Below are 20,489 nucleotides of genomic sequence, written 5' to 3'. Positions count from 1 at the left end.
GCAGTGGGGATCGGCGTAATGAGGTGAGAAAGCGGTTGGGGAGAACATCTGTTACCTTCAATGATGTGTTTTCGGTTGAGGCCTCGCTCTGTCTCTGCCCTGCAACATGAGGGAAAGAAATTCATGTGAGCAATAAAAAGTCTACACACCTCTGTTCAAATGCAGTTTTTACAAGTAAAAAAAAAAAAAGGACCAAGCTGATTAATTTCAATTCCCTAAAAGAATGTGCCGTGGTCCAATGAAACCGCGGTTGAACTTATTGGCCATAATTTAAAAATAAAGTAATTTCGGTGCAAACGCAACAGTACTCATCATCAAAAGAACAGCATTGAGACAGTGAAGCATGTTCGTGTCCGGGTCATGCTTTGGGCCTGTTTTTGTTCGGCTGGAACTGAGGTATGAGAAAAGGCGGAATGAATTATGAACACTGTCGGCACAAAACCTTCAGGCTTGTGCGAGTAAGAAAAGAAAGGTAAGGAAAAGTCTACAACTGAACTTTAGAGTCAATCGAGCATTTGAAATTATGGCAGGTATGTGTTAACTCTTATTGAACATAAGTTTAAATGTGATTGGTTAATTTTGAACACAGCCACATGCCAGTTATGAGGGGGGTGCACACTTTTGCAAACACAAATGTTGACTATTTTTAAGTTCCCACTTCAAAAAAAATAAATAAATAAACAACTGGTGGAAAAAAGATGACATATTGGTCTCGTTTCATTTCTACAAGGGTGTGTAGACTTTTTACATCCTGAAGCAAAAAACAAAAATCAAACAGTCATCTCATTTTTGTCCAAACTTTAACACAAAGTGCAGGCAGTGTTGATTTTACGGTGACAGAGGACAACATTAGCATTCCGCCTTGCTTTCGCTATAATTGAAATTCGATATGCAGCTACACTGGAGGGAGCACCTAAATGCTTCTCTATCTTATGTTTGCAAGTTACTTGACATCGATGCGGTCTTTTGGAGACATACCAGTTTCTTACCAGTTATTTTAACTTCCGTTCAAACTTTTCCACGCTTTATTCTCTCTTCTGGGTAATAATTGTGTATTCCAAACATGTGTAATGATAATTGCATACATCCGTGGCTCATTTAGCTTTTGAGCGCATGAGTGCATTCAAAATAATCAAATACAGAGAGTACAATAAGTGTTAAGTGGTTTTAAATATATCCCATGTTGACGATAGCTTGTAGAATTCAGCGGTGCCCTGAGACACTTTCCGAGTTGAATTTGTTTATTCGTCCGGTCTCATTAAGATGCAGTAAAATGAGTCGTTCTTCACAGAAGGTAAAGAATATTATCTCTCTTAGGCAGGTCTGCCCCCAAAAAGTATTTAATTCCAAATACGGAAAACAAGGCAGTGAAGTCCAAAGAAACGCGGATTAAAGTAACAACACAAATACTATGAAAAAGACTCCTCTGTCTACATGTGTTTCGCCACCGTTTGTGTTCAAGTCAATATCGTTTCCCAATTATGTGTTAGCATTCAGATAGCTTTCATAAAATATGCAACTTGATTAAACGCATCTAATTATTTTTATTTAGCTTGATGATCAACTTCAGTTTGAAGCCTCTTTTTTTGAAGCCTTGTTCACTATCTGCCAAACAGCTGCTTGTCGTTAAGTAAATTAAGCTCAATGCCACCATAAATAAATTGTAATCCGGGTCATTTACATCTCAAGGCACCACTGTACTATTAGCTTTAATTTGATTGACCCACTTGCTGCTACACTTGGATAACGTGATCTATCTTAGATAATGTGAGAGAAAAAAAAAAAAAGAAGATAAAATGTGCATGTACAAATGGAGGCAAACTTCCACTTGCGTTGTGACTAATACAGGTTGAGCAGAGACTCCAGCAAAAAACAAACGCAACAAATGATGGAGCAGGGACAATTTGTGTTGCCTTTGGGTTTAAAAAAAAAAAAAAAAAAAACTACAACAACCCCCGGTCATGCTTGTAGAGAATGTTGTGTAATGCCCATCTTGCAACACACATTCTTCACAGACACACTTACTTTCCTCCCCAGTAGAGTTTCGTGGTGATCACCAAACTGGATCGCCTGAGGGAAGACAAGCACAATTTTGAAAACCAAGACCTTTTGATTTGAAATCTGTTACTGTGTGTGCACGCATTCAGTGCATTTAAAAAAAAAAAAAAAAAAGCTCTTGTGACACCAATCCAGGACCTTTTCCGAGATGTCTTGTATGAACTGTAGAAACGAAGATGAACCTCTAACAAAGTTTTTAAAAAAAAAAAGGAGACGTATATGAACTAGTTATGTTTCTTCAAGTTTCAACAAAGTTTGTGTTGCCATGCTGTTGCCGTGTCACACAAAGGTCAGATTGCAATGCGAAACGAGTCATGTAAACACGCTTTTACATGTTTGATTAATTTCATGTCAAGTCACAAAAGGGTCTTGGGAATGTCTACGCAGCATATACAGTACCTCCAGCACTTTTTCCTGATGATGTTTCCCAAGATTATCTCTGCTCTGTAAACAAACAAAAAGCCACAGGGGGGGGGGGGGGGGCACAACAGATATAAATGATGATTAGATGGAAGTAATTTCTTTGAGCGCATGACTGTTATCTAACATCAACAGCAAAATCACAATATTATTCCTGCTTATTATTTACAGAGGCTATGAAAGTAAAAAAAAAAAAAAAAAAAAAACATGAACATAATGTGCGTCCCCAAATGAGGAATACATTCCACAAGGCCTAGTGCTGCATTGTGGAATGAATAAATTGTTTAAAAAAAAAAAAAAGACAATCACTCACTTTCCGCCTGAGTACACCTCTGCCGTGTCAAACAGGTTGACCCCGCTCTCGTACGCAATAGTCATCAGCTGCTCGGCCACCTGGCACCGACAGGGAATGATTGGCCTGGTGAACTTTGATGCACTTTCATCACACGTCACACAGATTGCAAACACCCACTCAGCTTCAGACTTCAAAAAGACGAGCCTTTGAAATTCCCTCAAGAAATGAACTCATCATCAAGTCTGCAGGCTGCGAGCTGATTAAAGTTTTTTTTTTTTTTAACGTCGCAGTCTATTCTGGCCCTGGGCTAATCGGAGCCATCCACGGATTGGCTAAAATCAATGGGATGGCGTTCTTCAATTGTGTAATAATTTTATAGATTCACGTTATGACCATCAGTTTATTCAAATGGCGCTCCGGTGAGTTGACACCCGGTGAAAAATACTTCCACCCTCTGAATTAAAGCCTGTTATAAGCTTCGCAAAAAATTGTTGAAAAATGTGATTAATTGCAACTAATCATGGATCTATTTGGGGATTAATTTTTTTTTTTTTTTTTAATAATCACTTGACAGCACTAATATATATATATATATAATTTTTTTTTTATTATTATTTTTTTCTGCGCAAGCTTTTATTTCTACCAGTTTTATCGGTTAATTCCTCCTTTGGTGTTTTTCCCAATGAAGTCATTTTACAAATGTGCCACATGGGGAGCATTTAATTGGGTGTCACAAGAGCTCAGTCGCTACAGTTTGGTGACATTAATGAATGAGTTTGAACGTCTGCTCGTGTCTTGTAATTGCTGAGGGACGGAATTTGACGCGACGTCTTACCTCATCGGAGATCTGTCCGCCGAATGTCACCCACGTGCCTGTTGAGCCAAACATCAATGTCAAAATGTTTGGAATGCTCAAAATAGCACAGCCAAAGGATTAATCCTGTGAGCTTTACAGCATGTCTTAGAATGTCAATTTTATTTTTAGACTTGACTAGAAATTTTAAAAAAAATAAATCAATCCTTCAAAATGAACCACATGATGAGTTTGAGGGGAGCTCCTTTTGTTCTTATATGTTTCGTGTAGAATGCTAATGATGAATAGAAGCTTTATACAAACATTATATTAGAATCGCATAATTCTAGACACAGCCACTGGTAGGTGTCACGGTGCCAAAACATGGTGGGTGGAATTCCAACTACCGAATTGTACATGTCTGCAATATAGTCTATCTATTTTTTTTTCACTCAGACATTCCAAGTAAATTTTACAAGAAGAGTTTTTGAGTAAATTTATTGAATTAAAAAAAAAAAAAAGCCACTCTCTTGGTGTATGAAATGTGTGTACAAAAATGTAAAGTGGATTCAATCTTGGAGTGACTTTTTCAATGTAATGTATGGTATTGTAAAATGTAGTCAAAAATTCTTCGTGTAAAATTTACTAAAAAATTCTGAGTGAAAAAAATTCCTAGGAATTTTCAAGTAAATATCACTCCCCATTTTTTTACAGTGTAGAAACAAATAAAAACAAATGATTAAAACAAGAGTTTGCCTGTACATATATTACATTTCTGGCAGTTGCCACTACTAAAAATAAAAAAATAAAAAAATGAACATTCTCTTGAGCATGTTTCTATAGATCTGAGGCTCTGGCAGTATTGCGCAAAGATACAGCAACAACTTTATTTGCAGTATTAACCTTTTATGTCCGCATTAAAAGTCTCAAATTGGGCCGCTGCGGCTGCACAGGCAACACCTGTTATCTGCCCACAGCTCAAAGAGGCTCAAGAGTGAATCACGGTATTGCAGCCATCTATCAGTACGCATCCCCGTATGAAGGCTCATGTTCGCTCGGAGGCCATGTGCGAGTGGATTTACCAGATAATGGCCACAGTGTTCGGGATATCTACACAATTTAATGAGATCCAACAGATGAGCTGCATACAAATCGACATTTGCAAAAGATAATAAGATTCAGTCTTGGTGTAGCTCCGTAATGCTCCACACAAAAGCTGTTCCTAAGAACACAATTATTTCATTATAATTTATTAATCAGAGTACTGATGTTATAAAAAAAAAAAAAAAAACGAGTCATGCATGCTTGGTGACTCAAAAAATATTTATTTACATATCTCATTTATTTTTTCTTTTATTTTTCAACATATAGACCTATTTTATTTGAGGAAATTGATTTACAACACCCTGTATATGTATACCGTATAAAAGTGCGCCGATGTTTCTGTGTGCTTTGGCCGCATTCCTTTAAATATCACTGCACATATGACGACCAATCTCATTCACGGAATTTCTCTTCAAAAAAAAAAATATGCCTCAGGGTTTGCTGGTTCTGGAAAACACTCAATCGTTTCATTGCTTTGTTTTTGCTGCGTTTTCTTTTTTTTTTTGGTGCCTTCACAGACGCCATGTCCCGCAGGCAACTTGGCACACGCACACGCTGCAGTGCCGAGTACACACACAAATTAATATCCAGCGAGTATGCACACCCACACGCAAGCATTGTACAAAATGAATCCATGTTTGATGAGCGATTATTGTGCACCTCTACAGCTAAAATATTAACGAGGAAGTATTAAAACACATTTGCATTGTCTCACTTTCAATACGTGCGAATGATGCATGCGACTACGAGATTATAAGAATGGAAAAAAAAAAAAACATCCTTCTGTGCCTGCGTCTCGTTCTCCCTCAAGTCAAGTTTGCACTTGACTGCTTGTGAAAATCATTAGATGTGCTCTCTAATGCTAATTAAATGTACTCACCGAGGCCCAGACAGGAGACACGCAACCCAGATTTCCCAAGATTCCTGTGGAGGGAAACAGAATATGACTAATATCGCTTGTGTTTCAGGCTCCAGATGCGATTTGTTGCATGAGACAGCAGTTGTCGAGCATCTGTGTTTTGACAGATTAATTTTTAGTAATTATCAAAACCGGCACTTGCGATGCTGCCTTGACTTTCAAGTAGAATCCGTCCCACGGCCATGCTCGTAAGTCAAAAACACTCGTATCTCTCCGTTTGCTTTTTCGTGAAAATGCAAACTTGCTCTCAAGGAGGCACCGAGGCCATTGGAAAACACGCTTCTCTGTTGACGATGATCGCTCTTTAATTCCCTCCTTCCTAACTTCCGAAGCGAAAGACGCAGAGCTGCACTCTCATTTCTCGTTAATGCCGAGGAAGATGAGCTAAGTTGTTTTTTTTTTTTTTTTGCTGCCTCCCTCGCCTCCAACATTGCAGATGGGCCCTCGGTCTCGCTTACCATCAGAGCGCCAACTGCGAGGCGACAACATGTGTGGCAATTCTGATGACAATAGCGCAGAAAGTGGCAGTGAGAGCGGATTATTCTCCGTCCAGCTGCCACTCGTGTCTTCCCGCACGAGATCTTAAAGAAAGAGCGCGAGGAGGCCATTCAAACAATGAGATGGATTTTTTTTTTTTTGTTTTTTTTTACACACTCAATTGAGGCTGCATCCGAAGGGACAAACTTATTTGGCGATGCAGCATGGAGCTTTCATTGATAACTAATGATCTGTCCGATTCAAGCTTCCACTCCTAATAGGCAACTCGATCATCGTCGAAAAATATCTAAGAGAGATAAACGCCAGTGTCAACAAAGCAGTCCAGTCGTCTGTGACAATAAAACCACGATAACAAATGCGTCCTTAAATCGAAACTGAGCAGGTGAGAGAACGTCACTTTGGTGCAAGGCATGAGTAAATCGCCAAAGTTGAGTGCCAACTAAATTTCAATTTCAAGCAAGTTGATTCAATTCATTAAGTGGGTTAGACAATTTTTTTAAGTCAAGCCAGACAGTTGTGTTCAGTCAAATAAAAGCCTAAGAAAGCTTTTTTTCCTCCCATTTTTTTTCAATAAACATGAAAAACTGAACCAAATTCTCCTTATATTTGATTCATTGATAATCATTTTTGAGGGGTAGAATTGAATGATGTATTTTACTAAGGATGTAGCTGATTTTTATCAAAATCAAATGTTGGCAGCATCCTTAGATGTTTAAGGCAAAAATATTTTAAGAGGGTCTCGATATATTCAAGTGATAATTAGGGATGCACCAATTCCAATTTTTTGTACTCACATTTGAGTCGGCGCAGATGCAAGGTATTATTATGTCATCAAATTGTGACGAAAAGGGTTAAATTAATTGACTTTTTGACGTCAATATCCGTCAATGGCAACGAATGAGTCAGCCAAATATTTTTTAAAATATATTTTTTTTAACATAGCACAAGTTAAATACAGATACAGCACTTTTTAGATTAACGACTTGCTATTACTGATATTTTAAGATCCAATTTTGTGTTTCGAAAATAAAACACCAGGTAGCCTGTGCGGCCTTGCAGGACGGAGGAGGGTCACGCAGGCGAGCAAGCCTCGTGATGGCAGCACGGGCTGACTCGGCCGAAGCTGAGCGGCATGAAGTGAGCGACGGTGCTTCATCATCCATTTTGTGATGCGCAATTTGCAGTTGGCTAAAAAGTGTTATCTTCTGTTTTCTTAGGCCTGTTTGCAACTCAGCGGTGACTCAAATTGAGAAACCAACGGGCCGCTAGAAATTAGTATGAATCATCGCGTTTGATGACTTAGAAAGCAACGCCGCCGAATTGTTTGGGAATGTTTAGCTGGCTAATGAGCATTAAATGAAACTTTGAAGCAATCGGTCAATCAAGCACATTATGACAAATCATCAATCAAACTTCAACCGGAGAGACAAAACCTAGCTTAGTGCTAGCTAGCTGGTACAACAGAACACAGATGGATTTAAACTTTTTACCAAAAGCTAAAAAAAAACACAAACAAATTTTATGATTTCTGTGGCAAAGCGACGGCGAGTCCAATTCCTATCCAGCTTCTTCTGATAAAACTATTCAACCCAAGAGTGTCTGCATCTGAGTGATCTTTGCACTCCTGTATAACAAAGGCGATTAAGGTAATCAGAACAACATTTTATTGATGACTAACTGCAGAAAAATAGAGAAAAGAAGTACGATTTGGGGGGGGGGGAGAGAATCTAAAAATAAAATTCTAATTTACTAGGAAGAATATTAAACATCGTGAGCATCTCACATGTAAAAAAATAAACCAAGGAGACGGGCCCAAATGCAAGTTTGGGAGATAGCTTGGGAACGTTGGCGATGAAGCCTCCTTTCTTGTGATTTATAATAGAAAGGGTGCTCTGATCTTTGTGTGAGTATGTGAGTTCTCAAAGGGTATCTGAAGACAAATCTTGCTCCTTGCATGCAAAGCGCACACATGTACGACAGTTTATCTGAATGTGTTGTTTACATGGGATTTTTTTAAATGATATTTCTCTAAATCCCGAAATAAAACTGAATGCAATTCATGAGCCACAACATTTAAAATGTGAACCTTAACGACTGCCAATACAGGTGCTGTATTAAAAGATCTGCCACTTTATTTGAAGCCCAAAATAATTCAAATATACTGTATAGCTAGATAACTAGCTAGCTAGCTAGCAAGCTGTATAGCTAGCTAGCAAGATATTATCTCGCACTTTCTCGTCTGCTTTCTTCCCCGGAGTGTGATTGAAGCGCATGCCTGGCTTCCGTTCACCAATTTAGTCGGCTTCTGATTGGTTCTCTTCTCACTTTGTTCGTCTGTTCCATTTTCTGAGTACTTTTCTCCGACCCGCGTCTGATTCCTTCTTCTGGACTCTTTTGTTAATTGACGATTTAGTTAGTGTCATCATATCGACGAACGACTTCTATTTTAGTTTTCCTTTCGTTTTGGTTTTAAAAAAATATTTGTGACGAAATAAATTATTTTTTTTAGTCAACGAGCCGCATTCTGGATGTACTGCAGCTGTCTTTTAGCTTGTTTAGAGAGACCAGTTAGCAGTCTGTTCCACTAGTCTAACCTGCTCTAGACAAATACATGGATTAGTCAGTCTTTCTGAGCCAAGTACAGACACAATTCCATTTATTTGGCAATATTTTTAGACAATAAAAAGGTGCTGCTAAAACATGGCCGCAAAATTCAGGTCAACGTCTAATATTCCCCCAAGGGTTCTTCTTTGATTTTTGGGTTTTAGAGAGAGTGAGTCAAGGTGACTGATAACATTTTCTCTTTTTTTTTCTGTGGGCAGTAGACAATGATTTCAATTTCGTCTTGCTAGAGCTGAAGAAAATTGCTTGCATCCACACATTGATCTGTTTGATGCAGTGACAGAGTAAATCTACAGGCACATGTTCACCTGCCATCTGTGACATTTAGATCTGAGAGTCAGATACATACTTGCGGTAGATCACATTAATAGCTGCATAGTAGCTGGCTTTAATGGAAGCATTTAGAGATTGAACAACAGGGGGATCGAGATTGACCCAGGGGGAACGCCACAGGTCAACGTATGTACTGTGGTCGGGACAGGCTTTAAAACCAGTTTACAGCAGTAGCAGCGAGTCCCATCCGGTCGGTGTTCAACATGGCTTCATTTGCGAATTTTATTGTGAAAATTTCAGAATGCCGGGAATGATTCTCCAGACCATCGTGAATAAATTTATTATTTTGTGAAAATGACAGGAGCTTCCATGATGTCATGAATGAGCTCACCATCTTGAAGATGAATGGTTTTATATCTATTACATTTTGGGATTTGTGCAGAATTTTTGGAATGTACAAATCTCTTAAATCATTTCCACAATTACTGAACTCGACACAATGCACTAGAAGCCAATCGTCCGACCGTGTATAAAGAATGATAAAACACAACATTAAACAGTTAAGACTCCATCTGAAGGACAACCTGACTGTGCACATTTAAGACATCAACAACTTTGCGAGCCAACGACTGCGCCTCAGTCCCTCGTGGCTGGATGGTGCCCCAAAGAAGCCTTGAAGAAAGATGACAAATGAGTCACTTGAAGACGCCCACTCACACAAAACCTGTCACCACTTATGAGCATCCCGCCAGCCAGCCGCTATCCAGTATGGAGCTTCCATTCCGACATGATTCTATTCCAACATCGATATCCTGCTAATAAATCAACATCTGGCTGTTATTGTCCTTAAATCCTCCGACAGAGTCATGCGGTCAAACCAAGGCCTTTCTTGTCATTTTATTTTTCATAAATTTCCTTACCCCAGATTGCTCTAATCAATATTTGTCATTGAACTCTTTTGTCAAGTAAACAGATAAAACTCCTTGTGCCCCTGAGGGGATTATTGTAGACAAAACAAACCCACACAAGTCAACAGTGATGGGCAGAAAAGGATTAGCCAAAACCCGCCTCTTCGGTTCCCACTCGTTTCCCTAATGGCCACCACAATGTGCTCATGAAAGCAAACAGGGGAGAGAGAGATCTCCAATCGCGACATATAAAATGCCGTTGGGAAATGGAGCAATTTGAAATGAATGGATAATAAACACGACAAAGGAGGAACAAATTAGTTAGGAGGAAAAAGGAAGCGGGGCAGACACAAGCAACGGTCTAATAGGGCCGCAAATCCGAGCCTGGAGTCAAAGCACATCACACACCCTCTACGCATAAAGCATTCTATATGACAAAGAACGGCAAACAGAGAATGACAGGCTGCTCCCGACAGGCTCCTTGCACAGTGCGCATGCTTGCAATGAGCGTTTGCGTGTGGAAATGTGACAGCATTTTTTTGTATTCACTTCCAAAACTTTGAATGTAATTAAAAGTCCTTTAAGACTTCACCCCCCACAATTTATGCTCACATCGGGCATTTGAGAAAATGTTATTGATGCTCAAGGGAGAGCATTCTTTTTACATTGACGACTGTTGACTATTAACCATCTAATGCAATAAAAGTGAGTACACACCCCACACGTTTATGTACCGTGTTTTCCGGACTATAAGCCGCCTAGATTTTGAACAATGCGGCTAATAAAATGGTGCGCTTTTCTGTGGAGTTTTCTTTCACAGGTAGGGGGCGCTCTATAGTTCAGAAAATACGCTAAATGAATCTAGATTTTTTTTTTTTCTCTTGGGTCTGTTCTGTTGTTGCCGTGTTAAACGGCACTGTTTTAAAAATCTGTTTATGTACCTTTATGTGTATTTACAGCACAAAATCGTTCTGTACATTTTTTTTTAACATAGAAAACTGCGGCTTATACCCTGGCGCGGCTTGTATATCGTTATTTTTTTTCCCATTATTTATTTATTTGTTTTAAGAGTTGCTGCGGCTCATATACAGGTGCACCTTATAGCCCGGAAAATACTATAAATACATTTTCCTATTTATCTTTTCATAGGACAACACTGAAAAAGTGACACTATGTAAAAAAGCTAGAGTGTGACTGTAAATTTATTGTCCCCTCAATAAATAAATAAATAAATAAAAACTCTCTCAGCAAAAAAGTGAGCAAACCCCTGAGTGAAACTGTCCGACTTGGGCTCAAAATGTAAAAAAATATTTACAAAATGTGAAGGGGGGGTCAATTAACTCTTGTGAAACTATATTGGGGTCACCAGTTTGATAAACAATTCTCAAATTCGCTCAAATTGCCATATATTCCATATTTTTTAAGACAGGAATTTACGGCCAGCGATCATATTTAAATTATTCAGATCCAAGGTGATAGCCGTTGACTGATTGATTTTGCAGGTTACAAATCTTCCAACCATGGCAAAGGTCTGTGTGCTCTCGCTTCAACAAACAAAGACATTAAAAGGATGCGTGTGGGAAAAGCTACAAATCTCCCCCACACTGAGTAGCTGTATTTCAGAGCCGGTGGCCTGTGGGTTGATCCTTTATTGAAGAACATGTGGGCAGATCTGAAGTGCCTGATTCACTGTGTTGTGAATTTCAAGAGAGAGCTTCCACCCTATCCCCCCAAAAAAAAAAAAAAATCACATCAACAGAACCGAAAAGCAATCACGCAGAAAGTATGTCAGAAGATCACCACAGGTTTCAAAACAAAGTGAATCCAAAATTAAAATCTGGATGGACAGACGTACAGATCGATAGATTAGATCTTTAATTCCCACGAACGAAGCACAAGTCCGAGTCATTATATTCTCAGGGCATCAGCAGCTGTGTTTTGTATCTCCTTCATGCTTTTCCAATTATCTTTGTAATTACAGTCTGTTTGCAAAAAAGGAAGACTCAGTTGACTCAAGTGGAAAACCATTACGCTTGTATCAAACAATCGATGTTTCAATTTGAATGCAAGATGAGTTCAAAGTTTTTGCTCATTTAAGTGAGAGCAAGGACATCTCGGCAAGAGGGAAGCCGGGTTTGCTCGAGGCTCATATTATCACAGCTCAGGTGCTTTGCGTTCTAACGCCAGTTACATTTTGGGTAAAACGTACTTTTGCAGTAAGAGCAGCATCAGAAGGATGAACTCCTACCAATTTTTTTTTCTCTGTTAATCATTGAAAAACTCACCAGTTTACGTTTTTTTTTGTATACAATTATTTATTATTATGTCATACAATTCATTTCACAAGTGAATTTCTGCTCTGTACTAAATAAGGATAATAATTAAAGGCATAAAACAACCTGGCGGGAACTGCTCTTTGCCCAAAGTGGAGATAAAAAATAAATATATAAATTCATTAAAAAAAAAAAAAAAAAAAAAAAAAGAGCAGTTTGGCTGAACTCACCCAGTCAAACTGTGCACCGGAGCGAAAAGCCACATGATGGCCTCTGTCAGTGCGCACAAGCATGCACGCAGCCAAGCGACAGCAGACATGCGGGCACGCATCCATTGTCAACATTATTAAAAAAATTAAAAAATACAAACACCGAGTGATGGCAGACAGTATGTGTGTGCTTCAATTTACCTCAAAATTTGCTCTTTGGATTCCTCACGACCAGTAAAATTATTTCAATGCTAAACAAAGTTTGAAGTTAAAGTTTAGCTTTGGGAAAAAGTTGCGAGTAAAATGTTCTCATCTAGTGGTCAGGAATGGAATTGTGGGGACACTTTAACCAAGTGGGCGTTTTAACGTACTCTACCCTGTACTTTAACAATTTATTAAAAAAAAAAAAAAAAAACATTGCTAACAAATTTGCGATTTGTGTACTACAAACAACGATATAGCAGGAGAGCACAGTTGTGTGGTCCACTTTCCAAATCATTAACGTCACCCCAAATAATCGTCCAAAACCTGCATGTGCATCGTCCCAAAAAAATTCAGATTGGTCGGGCCGACTCCTAACTCTTCCAGGCCAGACTCAACGCAAGCAAAAAAAAAAAACGGAAATAAGCGAGAGAATTTTCAATCTAGCAACAGCAGCATCCTCTGCTACGTCACATTTGGGCCAGTTTTAAGCTGCGTGTATTCTCCCATGTGTAAGCAAAGGTCAAACTGCTACGAAAGGTTGCTCGTGAGGGACCCTGCAGTTGGATCTGCACTATTTTGGGATCGCCATGACAACTAAAAAAAAACGCCGCAGGTGGTTGTATTATTAGTTTATGCTCCGTATCTTCTTTTGCTTCGACTTCCTACGCCTTCGGATGCGCCCGCTGTGTCTCGCACATCCAGTGCAAATACATTATTGGCTCATGTATAGAAGGCAGCGTGCCAAAGCCAGCAGTTACAAAAAAAAAAAAAACACACACAGGCGCGTCTGTCAGAGAAAACGTTTTTGGAAGAGGTCAATCTTTTTTTTTGGTGTGTTTCAGTGAGGAGGAAAAGATTTTCCAGCAAATGTCTTCCATGCGTTACAGAAAACAGTATAACAGTGAACCTCAATTTGTCCTCAGGGATACGTTCCCGTCCTACCCGATATATGTGAAAAACGACCGCCTAGAGAGACCATATAAAAACTATATTTTAGAGTTTTGCCAGTCATGCTTTATAAGCATTTGAACTTTTCAAAACACAAAATTGTAAACGTACTTGAATACACGAAGAAATTGCAAGCATAAAATATATAGAAAATACTGCATATCCTAGTGTCTGTGTGTTAGATACAATATGTGCCTTTGAGAGGCGGAGCCTGGTCAATTTGAATTTTCTTCGACACTTTTGTGGTGCAATACTGTTTTAAGTAAGTTTTTTAATCACAGTTTGAAACATTTAATTTAAGAGTTTATAATAATCAAATCATACCAGCTAATACAATGAAAACAACAGGGGCCCCAAAATAGAACCCTGTGGAACACCATGTGGCACTGGGGCGGAAAGGTACTCGCAGCAGCCAAGACTAACACAAAAAGTCCTGCCTGCCAGATGTGCAAATTGACCTGTGTCAAAATCCCTGGTCCCAACCTGCCCGCCGCCAGAATCATTTGCTTAAAACCGCCACTTGTCCTAATACGATGCTTCGTCATTGGACTTGCTTAGCGCTGATCTGCAATTCCCATGTCGTTATGGAAACGAGATGAGATTAGGTGACAAGCAGACGCTTATCACACACTCAGCTGCGCACATCTGTTATGTTCTGCTAATTGCTTCTTTTCCATCAGCTGATTTTAGTTCCCCACTTTTCTTTTTTTCCGGCGCTCTCCTTTTGTTCCGTGTGTCCAACTACAATCCCCATCCTCTCATTGGGTCCCGAGGCCTGAAAACAGTGTTAAAAGTTGGAAGCCAACCTATGTTCCAAGTTGAGAGCCCACTCATTAAGATACGAGAGTGTTGTTTACTCAGCCCAGCCTCGTTACAACTCCCACTCGGGCACACATGGACGGCTCTACCGCATGGCTCGATTACACTTAACACTATATTGTTACATAAATCGTCTGCTCAATTGAGGGCTTGCCAAGCAAATTAGTACCTCTTTGTTCACAAAGCTCACTTTCTGGTGACAAGATACCCACTACGGTATTTACAACCTTAACAACAGTGCTGCAACCATTAGCTAGGGGGTTCACAATATAATTTATATAATTTTTTTTAACACTTTTAACAATACATACCTACATATGTGGATCAGTGTTCAGATAAAACAAACATAATAGACTAATCCCAACCCTGCTAATTTAGCTTTGGACCAAATAAATGTCATTAAAATCTGAAATCCTTGCATAAATGAAGTTCTTTTTCAAGTTTTATTTTTTTTCATGAACAAAAGCTTTATTTTGGCTTCTTTTCCAGAATAAGAGGCATAATATTAGATTGCGAGAAAGATACAGCTAGCTAGCAAGCTAATGAGCTATCTCACTCGCTAGCTCGTTAGCTAGCGAGTGAGATAGGTAGACAGGTAGAGCATTTAAAATTTTAAATTAAAATTGCAACTTTTTATCCTCATAAAATACATCTTAAATCTTGTTAAAAGTTTTTTTTTATTTGGGGGGGGTGGTATGAAAATATTCTCATACTAATACCAACACTTATGTTTCAATATATTCTCTAAAATATATACAGTTCTTAAATTCATTGTATTTCTTTCTCAAAAAAAAAGGCAACATTTTTAATCCCAATGGCATTTAGGAGCCTTTAGCTATGCTCTTTTTTTTTTTTTTTTTTTCAAAGCAACAGGCGTTTTTATGTTTAGTGTATCGGGGCTCCCTGGACACAAAAAGTTGAATAACCTATGCATTAAGCAACTGGAATGTGGTAGTTGAATCTTAAAATAAAATCTTTAAATAAATTGAATTCATTGCCCCCGCTGGGCCTGTGTGTGCATAATATATCAACAGTTTAAGGCGGATTTATATTAATGATGGTGGCTTTAAGCCTTAATAAGAAAGGAACCAAGTGTTCTGCAACAAACGAGTGTTGTGTCTCAGCATCAGCTATGGTCAACAGCAGGTCCTTGTTTGTGTTCTTATTTTTCATTTGTCTATTCGTTCTATTCACCAATCACTTAAAAGTGCGTTTTTTCCGAAGCAATTAAGTGAAATTGGATCATATCCCACAGCACACCTGACGAAGTCTCACCGCACAATGGTTGGAAATCACTGTTCTCCAATGGAGTTCACCGAGTTCACATTCAGTTGGTAAATAATGGTAGAAATCTGCAAAAAGATCGCCATCTTCTTGTTCCTTTAGACAACGTGGGCACTCACCCACATCCTCCCACTGAACGCCTGTTACCGCTCATCTTCATATTCACAATCACGCCTCCAGCATTCATCTCATTTTCTATTCCCACAGAGCTTTGTGCTCTCTCTCATTCAGCTTACTCCACGCATCTGAGTTTTGATGCAAGAATCGAACAGGGAAGATCACGAATAAACTTACCGGTACTTCATGCCGGTGAGCTTGGCGGTGGACTCTTTGAGGTTGTGGTGGTAGCGATGGGTGAAGGAACCCAGGCTGCGAGCGATCAGCGCCACGGTGCGAAAGCGAGCCCGGGCCTGGCTGGTGGTGTTGGGGCTGGTGGTGTTCTGCTTGCTGTGCTCGCCGTTGCGCGGGGCCTTCAGCCCATGGTCTGTGCACGCGAAAGACACCTGCATGGTTGTGGGCACAAACAAACGCCGCAGCCACGAGATCCAGGGAGCTGCTCCTTTTTATGACGACGCGAAGTTGAAAGTCCGGGCCAGCTCTGGTCACAGTTGTGGAATCTCATACGGAGGTCACAGGCAGGAGTGAAGGTGCATGAGTGTCGTTTTTTGGGCGGGGGGAGGGAGAACTCAAGTTGATGTAGCAGCCATGCTGGTGTGTGAGGACTTAAGAGTGAGATCCTGCGAAAGGATGACACCACCTGAAAATGTGAGAAAAGATGGAGTGGAAAGGAATGAGATCATTTTTGCCCAATTGTATTCGCCCCAAGTCTATTCATAATGTCTTCAAAATTATAACAATGTCTCCTGCTAATCTTTTGTTTTTTTTCAGAGCATTGGCTATTGGCTTCTAAAAGTTATAAAAATGGAAACGACTGATTTTGCTTTCATACAGCATTCCCCTAAAAAGCGACAAATAATTGACGCCACCCCCCCAAAAAAAAATTATATTTGCCTATAGATGCCACAATATGGTGAAAATGCGCAACAATATTTTAAATGAAGCTCCTCAACTCACTTCAACATACCTTCTTGGCAGCACGAAGCCACAAGATGGCGTCAAAGCACTATTTTTGTTGAAATGAAGCTGCTCAACTCACTTCAACATACTTTCTTGGCACCAAGAAGCCACAAGTTGGCGACAAAACATTATTAGGGTTATCTTTCTCTTTGGCCCTGATTGGCTGCTGCTAAAAAGTTCAGAAGTCCTAAACTGTTCTCACTTTTGGACCTTCGTGTGGCGTCACTCTTAAAGGTTTTGCTACTTGTATGTATGTATGTATGTATGTATGTATATATATATATATATATATATATATATATATATATATATATATATATATATATATATATATATATATGGGGGGGGGTGTCTGTATATGAATGGGATCGTACTTCTATTTCAGTCAAGCACAACACAAATAGAGTGACACTGTATCGAAACGCCGCAACAAGCTCTGCTGCTGGAAAACTCCAACATGCTTCCACAGACAAAACCTCAACATTGCATACCCAAAAACACAATCTCCCAAAATCTTCAAAGAAAAAAGTGCCCTTACATGCAGTGACTTGTCACTAATGTGTCTTGGACGAGATTGCTGACTGATGAGTGTCCACACTTGAGCTCTCGTCAGACCCCAAAAACCAGCTGCGTCCTGACCCAAAAGTCCTCCGGAAAGGTTTTAGCGACCCCGGCGTGGAAGTGCGAGCGCTGGGCTTGATGATGAAAGGACTCTGAAACGATGGGAGACGAGCAGAGAGGGAGAGGAGGAGAAACTAAGATGCATGGTAGCTCACTTGAGAGAGAGGAGGACGGATACAGCGAGGCGGCGGAGAGCAGCGTGCGGCGAGCGTAAAGGAGAGAGTCTGACTGGAAGAACTGCGGTGTTTTGCTTTGTGGAGAGAGAGAGAGACAGAGAGAGAGAGAGAGAGAGAGACAGAGAGAGAGAGAGAGAGAGAGAGAGAGAGAGAGAGGGAGAGAGAGACAGAGAGAGAGAGAGAGAGAGAGAGACAGAGAGAGAGAGAGAGACAGAGAGAGAGAGACAGAGAGAGAGAGAGAGAGAGACAGAGAGAGAGAGAGAGAGACAGAGAGAGACAGAGAGAGAGAGAGAGAGAGAGAGGGAGCGAGAGAGACAGAGAGAGAGGAGGTGTGCTCTAAGTGAAAGCGAGTTGATGGACATTTATTCATGCAAACACCTCCGGAATGATGCTAAGATGCCGTCTGGAATAATCAACATTCGACTTTACAATTCACCCCATCTGTGACACACAGTCCCTTTGCGCCAATTGCGCTTTCTCGCTGAAATCAAAGGAGGCCAAGTCAGACACGGGCAGATGGGGAGTACATGTCGTGGAGTGAGGCGAAGGCGCGGGGAAGTAAAGCATGATGAACTAAACGTTTGAGGAAGGCGTCTTTACTTTCCTTCCCCCCACTGAGCTGTAATGTGACAATGTAGGATTTCATGCTTCATTCAACACTCGTGTACCTCCAGGCCGATGCAGTTTATTTATATCCTCACGGTTGTGTTTGATGAGGGCGAACCACTTGTGTCGCTATTAAAGACAAATAAATCAGCTCAGATGCAGTCAGGTACTTTTTAGAATGAATTTCTGCGATACGCAGAATTAATTTGGACATGTTGACAGGAGTGTATAAGCATTTAATGTAGGTGAATCTTATTCAATAAAAAATAAATGAAAAAAAACATGGCGGAAATACACTAAAGGAAGCTTCCAGTATGTGCATGTTCGATTTATTTTTCTGTCAAATCTGCCGCCATGTCAATTTATTTTGTCAAGGACCTTCAGAATCATTAGAGCTGGCACATGTAACTGAAATGACTGCTTTCCCTCAGAGGGCCAGCGAGCTGTCCAACAATATCGTCAGCATTTTTCCATCCTCTGATTAGTCGTTCAGAGCAAGCCAAGTTCGACCAGTAAACAACTGTAATGACTGACGGATCCCGATTTGAGATTAGCACAGTTTTTGAGTTGAAGAAAAAGATTAGAGGTGAATCTCAGTCAGTTTTTATTACAGTGATTATGAGGAAGTGGAATGCAAATATGTCGGAAGTTGGACATTTATGCATGGGAATGTTTCATGGTAAGTATTCTGCTACATTTTTATCATGATTGATTGATTTTGACGAGGAATACCAACGGCACCTTATAGCGATACCGCCCCAAAGGGGAAAGACGACATTTAGCCACCCGTCCTCACAATTCCTGTCTTCCTGTAACAAGCCATCACTCGCGCCACTGAGGCTAAAAACGCCCCTCAACGTCGATCCCATTTCAAAGTGTGTCAGTCAAAAATCGTCAAGTAGAACGTGACGTTACGTTCTTGTCTGGAGTCCCCGGAGGAAAGAGTCATTCACCCAGAGGCGAAGTTCTCTGCTCTAATTGCTCCAGTGAGACCCTCTGATCGAGTTATGTCAATTTTGCGGCAAAGACGCGGTCCTCACATACACAGCGAGTATGAAGATAAGATGCTGTGCGTATTCTGGGCATGACGGCTTAGATTTAAAACCCGCTTTGACCTGACTTTCTGTGTCACACTGTGAGGAACATCTGGTAGTGAGGCTCAGATAGAGCTGCCAAAACACCGAATACAACCATTAGATAACCAGTTGAGCCCAAACACTTTCAAAAAACGATGTTCAAAAGTTACCTCCGTTTAAATACAGTGCTGAGGTTGAATACAGCGCAAGTCTATTTTTTTTTCTAAGCCGCTTCTCCTCACGAGGGTGCTGGTCCTATCCCAGCTGTCTTCGGGCAGTAGGCGGGGCACACTCTGAACTGGTCGCCAGCACTCATCACTCTCACACTCACACCTAGGGACAATTTTGAAAGTTCACTCAACCTAACATGCACGTTTTTCGAACGTGGGAGGAAATCGGAATACCCGGAGAAAAGCCACGCAGGCACGGGGAGAACATGTAAACGCCACACAGGAAGGCTGGGAGCTGGAATCGAACCAACGACCGCTGCACTGTGAGGTCGTCGTGTTAACCAGTTGTCCTCCGTGCCGCCCCCTCATGCAACATATTTTATTTGACGATGAACAAATTACGCCATGCCTCCCGGGGTCCATTATAAACTCCTATTCAAGTTCCGAAATGTGGTTCCCCGCCTGATAAAGCACAACAAGCATTCTGCAAGCCTAACTAAAAAAAAAAAAAATGTCACACATTCAACTGGGTGTCCAACATGTTATTTCCCCCCTTATCAGTACTAACCTCCTGTTGAGATTAAGAGCGAAAGCCTTTTCCAAGCCGCACGTGACGTCACCGATGCTGCAGTCCCAACGTTCCCTCCTCCGGATCACTTCGAGCTGAAATGGTTTTTCCTCCGCATTCTCACCCGGAATGTGTCTGTTATCTCCTCTCGCCTCACTGCGCTCTGCCCTCGCTTGGAATCAACAGACAAAGTGACAGTAACGCTTAAAAACATGACTGAGTTCTATATAATGCTCTTATGTGGTAAAAGTTAAATACAACTGAACTGTACTTGTGAAATGTACTGAATTAAATGTATTTATTTATTTATTTAAGAATCAGTGATTATGGCAAACCACTAGAGGGAGCCCTCATACCACACTTTGAGTATCACAGAACGTACTTAAGAGTTGGCGTGGCTGCTTAAGAGCGCCACGTTGTTGCGGTGTGGGGAAAAGTCCCGCAAGCACCCAGTAGATAAATTCCAGCCACCAGAGCATTTAGCACATGAAGGCACAAGAACGACGCTAGACGAAAGTAGCACCCCATGATGTTTCCAGGTTGTACTCATGGTGTATGATTGACACAG

General features: G+C 40.5%; 1 protein-coding gene across 2 annotated transcripts in view; it reads right to left on the bottom strand.

Moving 5' to 3' along the window:
• Positions 1–20,489, bottom strand: part of kcnab1b (potassium voltage-gated channel subfamily A regulatory beta subunit 1b) — a 34,762-nt gene that overhangs the window by 10,827 nt on the left and 3,446 nt on the right. The window contains exons 4-12 of one of the 2 annotated variants that reach the window (XM_088311398.1): positions 19,922–20,093; positions 17,243–17,417; positions 15,922–16,384; positions 5,551–5,594; positions 3,609–3,646; positions 2,792–2,871; positions 2,458–2,502; positions 2,026–2,070; positions 56–99 (exon numbers count right to left, since the gene is read on the bottom strand). In XM_088311398.1, the coding sequence (XP_088167524.1) occupies positions 56–99; positions 2,026–2,070; positions 2,458–2,502; positions 2,792–2,871; positions 3,609–3,646; positions 5,551–5,594; positions 15,922–16,136 (511 nt within the window). In that variant the 5' untranslated portion in view covers positions 16,137–16,384; positions 17,243–17,417; positions 19,922–20,093. Of the gene's footprint in view, positions 1–55; positions 100–2,025; positions 2,071–2,457; positions 2,503–2,791; positions 2,872–3,608; positions 3,647–5,550; positions 5,595–15,921; positions 16,385–17,242; positions 17,566–19,921; positions 20,094–20,489 lie in introns of those variants that run through there. The other variant, XM_088311397.1, reaches the window with a different exon arrangement.

Source organism: Idiotropiscis lumnitzeri, chromosome 12, assembly GCF_059441095.1.
Source record: "Idiotropiscis lumnitzeri isolate Australia: NSW breed Sydney's pygmy pipehorse chromosome 12, RoL_Ilum_1.0, whole genome shotgun sequence".
NCBI classification, from domain to species: domain Eukaryota; kingdom Metazoa; phylum Chordata; class Actinopteri; order Syngnathiformes; family Syngnathidae; genus Idiotropiscis; species Idiotropiscis lumnitzeri.
This window is presented reverse-complemented; position numbering and strand designations above follow the sequence as displayed.